General features: G+C 42.9%; 1 protein-coding gene across 1 annotated transcript in view; it reads left to right on the forward strand.

Moving 5' to 3' along the window:
* Positions 1-9,834, forward strand: part of pms1 (PMS1 homolog 1, mismatch repair system component) — a 27,245-nt gene that overhangs the window by 12,802 nt on the left and 4,609 nt on the right. Inside the window, exons 6-10 of the mRNA XM_032529553.1 lie at positions 2,179-2,295; positions 4,799-4,921; positions 5,054-5,200; positions 5,879-6,699; positions 8,958-9,413. Of these exons, the coding sequence (XP_032385444.1) occupies positions 2,179-2,295; positions 4,799-4,921; positions 5,054-5,200; positions 5,879-6,699; positions 8,958-9,413 (1,664 nt within the window). The remainder of the gene's footprint in view (positions 1-2,178; positions 2,296-4,798; positions 4,922-5,053; positions 5,201-5,878; positions 6,700-8,957; positions 9,414-9,834) is intronic.

Consider the following 9,834-nt stretch of genomic DNA (forward strand, 5'->3'; position numbering starts at 1 on the left):
AGCCTGGTCCTACCAGACTCTGGTCCATTAGCCTGGTTCTACCAGACTCTGGTCCATTTCCTTAGTCCAGAGAGTCTGGCCACTTTCCATTGACAAGTGTTAACTTCCTTGAATGCTTCGCTCGCATCTTTCTCCGCCGCCATGACTGAAAAAATATGTTACTCTTGCAGTTTAGACAGTTTGAATTTATGGTGTCTGCAAAGTAATGTGTATATTGCTAAAAAAAAGTGTTGCTTTTGAGGAATGTTTCTTAATTTTAATTAATTACCAATGAAAACAAATTAGGTAATTGTTGGCTGAGGTAACAATAGAAACTCAACTAAATATAAACAACACAGACACACCAAAGCAATGCATCATATTCCACAATGTCACACATTCATCATTCTGTCATTAATTATCATCAAAGTTATATTGAGGTTGCATGTTTTTGGTATTAATGACAAAAATAACTGCATGTTTTTAAACTGGTTGTGTCCCCTGGGTTATACGGGGTTGCAGACTTTTGGTGTGCAAAATAAAAATGCCATTCATTTTGGGTTAATCAGTGGTGGAATTATTTAGCAATTAGACATTTCCAATCCCTTGTGCTCTTTCCCACCACAGCTAAGCGTAACTGTCAGGTGCTCCAAACACAAATATAGCTGACTGAACTCTGATTTGGCTGATTATGACGCCTGATTAAGTTGCTGAACACAGCTGCGGACTTCACCACAGATTCAGTTTCAGGCTGCTGCAGCCAGTTTGTTCTCAGAAGTGTGAGGTGGTGGTGTGGGTCACAGCGGAGCCACACGACCACCGTATAACTTTCCTATAAATCAGTTTCGCGGTGTTCGGACGAAGGACTGAACCCATTTCGTACAATCAGCACTCAGTTGCCCCTATCCGTTATCTCCAACTCTGCTCTTCGGCCTGTGTCGTGTTTCATAGCTTCTTCAAGAACTGTTTACAGGAGTGATCTGTTTGCATGTGCCAAATTGCGTATTTAATAGCCAAGACATGCCCTGCAACGCTTTTAGAAATCAACACCCGGGAAATAAGTTCACTGGTGGACACAAACCAACAAACCCACTCGTTGGTGTCAACATATTTTACACCGAAAACATTTTCTGATCTGACATCATTCTAAAAATGATATAAGGCAATTAAGACCTTTTAATGTATCATCATTTGTTGACATAGTGTGTCATCGGTCCCTAAACAAAATCATGGTATTAACTAAATGTTTTTGAGCCTGCGCGAAGTCCCTCAGATTTAATATTGAATTGTGTCAACCTTAAAGTGCTTAAATTATGAGGCTTTTTCTGGGATTTCGGGTGTTATTTTGTGTCTCTGGTGCTTCCACACGCATACAAACTTGGAAAAAACATCCATGCTGTTTTGAGTGAGATCCGGTTTCTGAATGTCCTCTGTCTTCAGTCTCCGGGGGAGCTGTTCAAAATCTGCACGACTTTCTACGTCACTAGCCGAGACAAGGTGGCTAACCGTGGCATGCAAGCGCTAGCATAATAGCTCATTCTTAATGGATACACTGCTACACCAGCCACTAGTTGACCATAATCTCCAAAAGAACTACTTCCTGTTCCTGTTCTGCAGATAATCCACAAGTGGCCCTCGTCTAGAAGAAGTCTCCCTGCTAATCCAGCCTTGGACTGACCAAAGCTGGAGAAAGAGTTGTCTAGCTGATGGGGTCTTACCGAGCTACTGAGCATGTGCAGCTCCCAACAAAGATAGGATAGAAGTGAGATGTCTCTCTCTGGAGCTAAAACAGAGACCTAAACACACAGCTTAAAAAGAGGAGCAGCAGCAAAGTGCAGTACAACAAAAATATGGTGTTTTCTGAAAATGAAAGCATATAAACTTGTTCTGGTACAACCTCAAAATACAAATATAAACCTGAAAATGAGCATAATATTGGCGCTTTAACTGTTTTCACAGCAACATATCTATAAGGATTAGGAGTGCATGTAGCATCTCGGGTTTGAAATTGTGACGTAGGCTGATATGGCTACACGTTTTAAACATCAGGATTTTTGTCAATCTCTTGCTGACCTCTTGACACAAAGAAACAAAATGTACAAGCTCCAGTTATGTTCGCTGCTTTGTGTCCCAGTTCCTGTCTCGACGTGTCCAGTGTGATTCGACTCATGGAAGTTGACTGGTGTCATATTGTTGCAGGTGGTGGTCTGGCAGAAAGCCAAGGTGGCAGATCACAGAAGTGCCCTCCTTGCAACACTGGGGGCCAGCGTTGTTGCCAACCTGCTCCCTTGCCAGCATCGCCAAGAGCAACCAGAGGTTAGTTGAGGGGAAATATGAAGGGATGAGAGAAAAATGTAGCAAATAAAGTTTTTTTTAGTTTGTTAGTTTGCATGCATGTACATCAGTAGAAAACCAGTTTGTTATAGTTAACCCTGTCTGTCTGTCAGTCACATGGACCATTGCTCAGCTGGACAAAGTCACCTTTGAACATTGTAACAAACGGATGTCGTGAATGTGAAGAGATTACATGGATTGCGTTCCACTCTGATGGAGGCGCGCCACGTGCGCATAGCACGGCTGAGCTGGCACAGATCTGCACGCTACCCCTCGCACCTTCTGTGCACAACTTGTATTCTGTGCTCTCACGCTGTGGCTCCCATACACCTTTGGCTTCAGTGTGCAGCCATTATGCCAGTTCATCTGTACAATACACACACTCCCCCCCCTAAAAACTCATTCATCCAGTCCATCCTAAAATGACATGTCATTTAGTCTCATTTTCAGTCAAAATTCAAATGCAATAAAAATGTTGTGACATTTCAATTTTCAATTTTATTTATAGTGTCAAATCATAACAGATGTTATCTCAGGACACTTTACAGATAGAGTAGGTCTAGATCACACTCCATAGTTTACAAAGACAAAAACAATTCCCCCCCCAAGAGCAAACATTTGATGCAACAGCGGCGAGGAACAACAGACATGCAACCTGACTCTTGGTGGGCGGCCGTCTGCCGCTGCCAGCTGGGACACAGAGACGAATGCAGATATACAGAATGATATGTGGTTGAAAGTCAGTGTCTTTGAAATTGTGTGACACTGATGCTTAAAAACTTAATAAGTAAAGAAATATCTACTAACCCTAAACTAGATTTGAAACAAGTTAATTTGCCTTGGGAATAAATAATGATGACCCAATGTCTTATTTGTTTTACTTCCTTCGGAAAGGTCCACAGTAATTGTAACTGTCAATATTACATGAAATGCCTGGTTAAGATGGATACTTTTTGCGGAGCAAATGAGAGCGTGCGCGTTATACTTGATGTGAGCTAATAACCTCATCATGAACACCTGGTCTGAAGCCAGCAAATGTGGTCAGTTGGTGGCTCGCCAACTATTTCCTTGCCCTTTTCTCTTGAGTTCTTTCCTGATGAAGAGTGAGGTATTTTTGTTAGCTAAGCTTTGCTTTGCTGGTCGTAATTGAATTATTGTCGAGCGGTAACTTTCTGCTTGGTCACGGTAGGCGTCATGTGGCTTGTACCTGCTGCCGGACTGCCAACTAATCTAGTCTGACAGATATAGAGCAGCCCTTTTCACCCCGTTTCTCTCCCATTTTCCTCTTTGTTGTTGTTATTTTGCTGCTGCACTTTGGTACCCAGTTATGAGAACGACCTTTCACCTTTTCCTCTTACTCCCTGTAGCAATAAAAGAGAACGTTTCTCTCCTCTTTGTTCCCAACACCAAAGCTTTGTGATCAAGGGAACCAGGTTGACAATTTCACCCCGGCCTCGCTCCAGGAGAGTCGTAAGAGCTGTTCTTCTGCAGAACAAAACGCAACACTCGATTTTTGGCAGCATGGCTACACGTAACCGTGGCCCTTTGGGGCCAGAGGTGCCATTCGTGTTCTCATAAAGTGACCCTAATGAGCAGAAATGGAGAGAAGCACATGTGCTCCGACCTGAAACAGCAGTTCATTTATTAACTTCATTGGTGTGCGTTGCTGCTAATAATGAGCCCTAGACCATGTGGGAAAAAAGCATAGCCATACCGCTTGCAATCTGTAGAAGGTTAATAGCTGTCCATTATTTCTTACTAGCTTACATTCATAATTAAGTTTTATGTGCAATTGTTCAGGTGTGTATACTGGGTCATCAATTTAGCTCATGAGAACTGCCTCTGGCATGATTCTAGGTGAAAGGTGATCATGTACGACGTGCTAGGTTCCACTATAGACCACTATGTTTACAGTGGAGTATTTTGATTCCAACAAACTCAGGCGTCTCTCTGCCTTTCTTTCTTGATTGTTTCCAACTTGCCTGTGAAATTAAGTCTGTAATAAGACATCAAAAATGTAAAGAGAGAGGAGGGTGGTGGACTTCTTAGGGAAGGTAGCGCTACAACTCGTCGTCATTATCCCGTGTATGCACGGTATGCTATGATCGGCGCTGAGTGCCTGTTTCGCTTGCACACAACCAGAATTAATGGCTTCATTCCCAGCTGTGCTGTCAGCAGAATGCATCAACCGTGCCGTCCTAATTGAAAATGTAATGATGGTAAAAGTTATGTAATGTCCCGGTTTTAAAACCAGTAGTTACTCTGTCACGACCCAGTGGCAGCCAGCAGCTGAGCGTGTCAATTTGAAAATAATGCAAAAGCATGAAGGTCTTGTTTCAGGATAAACTTCCTTGTCAAATTCAACTCTTCATTACAACCCTTATTTGCATTTGTAGTGTACATTTTTCCATACTGTATTTTTTTCTGGGAGGTTTATGTTTGACGCCTACGTTGTGATCAGTCATAAATATTATCAATGTTTCAGATTGTTTTAGATGGCTTTTTTCCAAAACCTGGAGCGGATTACTCTTCTACAAGCTCATCTAACCCTGACAAAACATTTATATTTGTCAACAACCGGCCTGTCCACCAAAAAGATGTAATGAAGGTAATGTCATTTTGGATTACTCAGTACAACACAATTCATACAATTAATAGTTTCTTTGTGTTTAATAACGCTCTTTTATTTCATGTTTACCTGAAAACCTTATGCTGACTGAATTGTGTGATCGATCATCAGTTGTTGCGTCAACACTACACTGCTCAGTATCGGGATGACCCGGCCCGGAACCGTTATCCCACCGCCATGCTTAAAATCACAGTTCCACCATCCTCAGTCGACGTCAATCTGACACCGGACAAGACCCAGGTTCTTCTTCATAACAAGGTAGCTATGAATTTCCGTATATTCGGATTGAATTTGGTCAGACAACATTTCAGTCATGATTAGGCCTGGGTTTTCTAAAAATTGATTTTCCAATCTAAATCGAAATCGCATCGATTCATGCAATCCAGAATCTATTGGAACCAACCAACTATGTCATGCTAGCTTGTCAGAAAGGGGGTTAAATAACGCTCCAAAGTTAGGCTACATTTTGGCATGGGGTCCCTTAACCCCTCACCTCAATATTGTATATCTGAATGAAACCAGTCAATTCAATGACTGTCTGTAGAGCTGCACTTTATTGTGTGTTCATGGTTTATAAAAAGGACATTCATATAACTGCTTTGGGGTCAATTCCTAATGTAAAGATTAGTACTTTTGTTTAATGCAGCAGGTTAGAGGGAACCTTGTACAATTGTAGAATCTCTTCAATATCCAAGCAAAAATTGGTTTTGCAACTGAAATGTCCCAAATCGCATTCAATCGGAACTTTAATCGAATCAGGAAATGTGAATCAGAATCGATTCGGATGTCAGTGGCGAGCCCCAGTCTTAGTGAGGATCCAGCCTTGCTCTTTATTGGGGAAATTAACCAAAACCCCAGCCTACCAGATGTGATTTGGAGTTAAACTCTGTGTAATATAAATTTATCTTTACCATCTGTGATCTGTCTGAAATTTAGGAGGCTTTGCTGACCGCAGTAGAGGTATTTCTGGTTTCTATCTATGGCTATCGGCCCGATGGTGACCCCCCAGCTGAGAAGCAGCTTGGCCCTGAGATGTCCCCCTCACCGTGTAGTCCTTTGCAGACTGATGAAGAAAGTGTAGAGAAGGATGCCAGTCTGACCAACCACCACGGTAACTTCCTCAAAGGTGCATCTAAACACGGTGACACATCTCTGTCAACAGCAGTAAGCACTGCTGCTTCGCTGGACCGCCAGGCCTCAAACGGCAGCTCTTCATCATCTGTAGCAGAGGACTGGTTCGTCAACCAGATCCCAGCTGGGCTTTTGTCTGACTTTTCTCTCTATGATGATGAAACCGCTCACAGCTGCACTCAACTGCAGACAGAAGAAATCGGTTCAGCAAGCAAGCCCCCTGACTGGCTGGAGGACAATGCTGCGTCAAGCGCAGGCACAAGCAAAGACCAGATATCGGCTGAAGACTGGAGCCGGGGGACGGCTTTGACCGACCCCGTATCACGGGAGCCCCTGCAGCCCGTCCACATCCATCAACCCACAAGGAACAATCACTCTGACGAGATCAAGAGTCAGAGCAGCTCAGACAAAAAGATGTTCAACGCCATAACAGAGAAGCGGGCTGCTCTGACGGCCTACGACCTGGTCAGTAACCGGGCCCTGAGGGCACCGCTGTCCCCCGCCGCCCTATTCGAGAAGGAGGCCAGACTAGAGGTCCTCAGGGAGAAGCCTACAGCCAGCCTGCAGGAAGTCAGCGTCACCGTTGACGAGAGGTGGAAAAATCTGAGGGAGGAAGAACGTAAGAAGTGAGTTTCCAGACCTTCACCTTTCCAAGGAGTTGTTTCCATTTCTTGTTATTTGCAAGGCAGAGAGAAGGGGGGGTGGGGGGGGTCTGACCTGTCATTTGCATGTGTAAAAGCTCAGTCTGGAAACTTTGTCGATATGATGATATGAGCTGTGTTTCTAATTTCCTGACAACTGTGTATAATGGGGGCTCAGGTCGATGACTTTTTCCGCAGTACAGCAGGTATCACTAATGGTGAAATGTCCTCGATTTCCAAAGTAGGCCATCTATCCAGAGAATTCACATGTCCCACAAACAGGTTTTATTGAACATTCATTTAATAATAAAGTCTTTATTTCACATACCCACAGTAGTCCCTAAACTTAGGTATTCATAGAAACACAAAGACAACATTTAAGATGTTAAATAATGCTTCCCTTTTATATACAGTCAATAATATTTCCTGATTTCCAATCAGAAACCACAACATAAATGTAATATCTAGGTCCTGTTACCAAGTTCCAGTACATATGTTCATTTAAAATCTCCCCTAAACTTACTTCACAAGTGGTATGAGGAGTGACACATAGTTGGCCAGTCAAGAACCGATTTGGCACCGAACAGATGGAGATAATGAGTGCTTGTGTTTGACCCCTTGCTCCCTCCCGAGTCAAAGGATTTACATTAATGAAGGTAAGACAGGGATTTAAAAAAAAAAAAAAAAACACACAACAAAAGAAACGTGGTGATCAGGCAGTACAGCACGGTGCACAGACCATGGCCAACTTCTTTTTCTCATTGGCAAGCTTTCTATTGATTGATTGCATCAAAACCACTTATACAATCGGAAGAGAGGTTGAATCTTGTCACACACTCATTCGTAGCTTCTTGAATGGTCCAGTTGCACAGGCATGTCAGTAAACAACAAACTGTGCTACCTACTGATGTCTATGCGCTGAAGGCCATTCAAGCCAATTATGTTAGATTACAGCATACCAATTTAAAGTAATCGCAAAGTTGGAAAATGTGCATCAGCAGTAGTTGGGGCCTTATATAAGGTATGGAAGAGTGTATGGAAAAAAACCATCTGTTTAGAATCCTGCCTTGACCTAGTGCTGTCTTAAACATGAAATAGGATGTGGCGAGGACTTGGCTCCTTTCACCGCCACTGTTAAGTGGCACACCACTTCTAGGAATTACACTTGCACAAGTTCACGAAACAGGTTCTTTGATTAATGGGGTGCTGAAGTGTAAGCCCTAATGCTTAACATGTGAAGATCTATGGAAACAGGAGTTGGCGAAAGCACCCAATATATATGTAAAGTGGAAACAAGGTGTTACTCCTTATCTTAATTGTATTATTTTAGAATCTAAATTCTTATTTTAAAATATACTGTAATATGTTATAAGTGGACAACAACTGATGGCAGCTTAGCAACTGTGCTACACAGAATAAATTAAACACACAAGTAAGTTATCAACGGGCACAACATTGAATGTAAAGCCACATTTTCCAGACATGTTAAAAGTCTGTGTCACTTATTTAGTGATGAAGGCATTTAGGTGGACTTAGAGGCCTAGGCTACATAATACTGCTGAATTAACAGCGTTTTAAATGGCTAATTTGAGTGTGAAGTAGGTCTTAACTACATTTTGAAATGTAGTCATTTAAATGCTGTTGAAACAAATACAATAAATAACCTAGACAAGGCAAATTCATATTGCTCTTCCATAAAGTTGGGGCACTGACAAGAGACTGATTAATTAAAGATTGGTCCCAATTGAGCGCCTGGTTAGCTCAACTGGTAGAGCGGGCCATCATATGTAGAGGTTTACTCTCCATCGCTGTGGATTTGACTCTGACCTGCGGCCCTTTGCTTCATGTCATCCCCCCCCCCTTTTCCCTCTCCCCTGTCAAGCCTAAGCTGTCCAATACAAATAAAGGCCTCAAATTTTCATTTCTTTTGTTAAAAATGTTTAGTGTTGAGCCCAATTCAAGATAACCCTGATGACATCATAAGGATAATTATCACTCAAACATTGGAGATCTCCATTCAGAGTCACCGAAGACACTTGAAACTGTTTTTGCAGATTGAGTAGTACTCCTTGCGAGGAGTAAACTTAACTTCATGTGCCCCTTTAATTTAGCCCAGTTTTAACCGAGGTACTTGGGAATTTTGTTCTACAGATCTGGGCATGCTGGGATGGCAACACGGAATAGATTCCATATAGGGTTGTCACTATTGTTGTAACTCTGAAAGACCTGGTTGATCTCTTCAGGTATGAGGAGAAGGCAAAGAAACAGCTGGAACACCACGAGCAAAGGACCAAGATGGCCTCTGCTGAAGGCCCCAGAGAGATGAGCAGGACCCCCCAAAGGGGTCAGAAACGCAAGACCCCGCTGTCCAACCAGCAGCTTCTGGACCAGCTCTTCTCTGCACAGCCCCAAAAGAAGACGAGGAGCCCTGCGCCCAAGCCCTCGCAGCCCCTCCCCTGCAGCCTAGCTGCCCTTCGGCTGCAGCTCCAGCGCCTTTCATCCCAGAGCAGCGCAGTGCCACGGGGCCTCCGTCTTGTAAACCGGCTGGCCTCTCGGAGCGCCTGGGTCGTTTTATGTGGTCAGAGGCTCATGTTGTTAAACCCGTTTCGAGTGGAGGAAGCCTTGCTGTTTAAGAGACTCCTAGAGAATAATATACTTCCAGCAGTGAGTCTGCAGAACCCCATACAGCTAACAGATGGGTAACGTATCACACGCTGCTCACCAGCAACATGCCAACCCTGACAGTCATCTTCCTTGTGGAAAACTGCACACTCATCCAATTTCTTTACATACATATGCAGTTGTGTTCAAAATAATAGCAGTCCAACATCACTAACCTCATAAATCATATATGTTTTTAAGTGATATAAGTGATAGTTCTACATGGCAAATAATTCACTAGTAATTGTTGTAGAGTCATAGAAAACCAACAGTCATGACATGCTGCTCATTCTCTGGAATTGAATTGAATTTGAATTTTCAAAATAATAGCAGTGTTGTGTTCAATTAGTGAGGTGGTTGATTCTGTGAAGAAACAGGTGTCAGTTATGGCCCATATTTAAGGACCGAAGGAAGCAAATATTGTGCAAGCTGGTTATAGTGCATTTCACACTGAAATAC

This window comes from Etheostoma spectabile, chromosome 11 (assembly GCF_008692095.1).
Source record: "Etheostoma spectabile isolate EspeVRDwgs_2016 chromosome 11, UIUC_Espe_1.0, whole genome shotgun sequence".
NCBI classification, from domain to species: domain Eukaryota; kingdom Metazoa; phylum Chordata; class Actinopteri; order Perciformes; family Percidae; genus Etheostoma; species Etheostoma spectabile.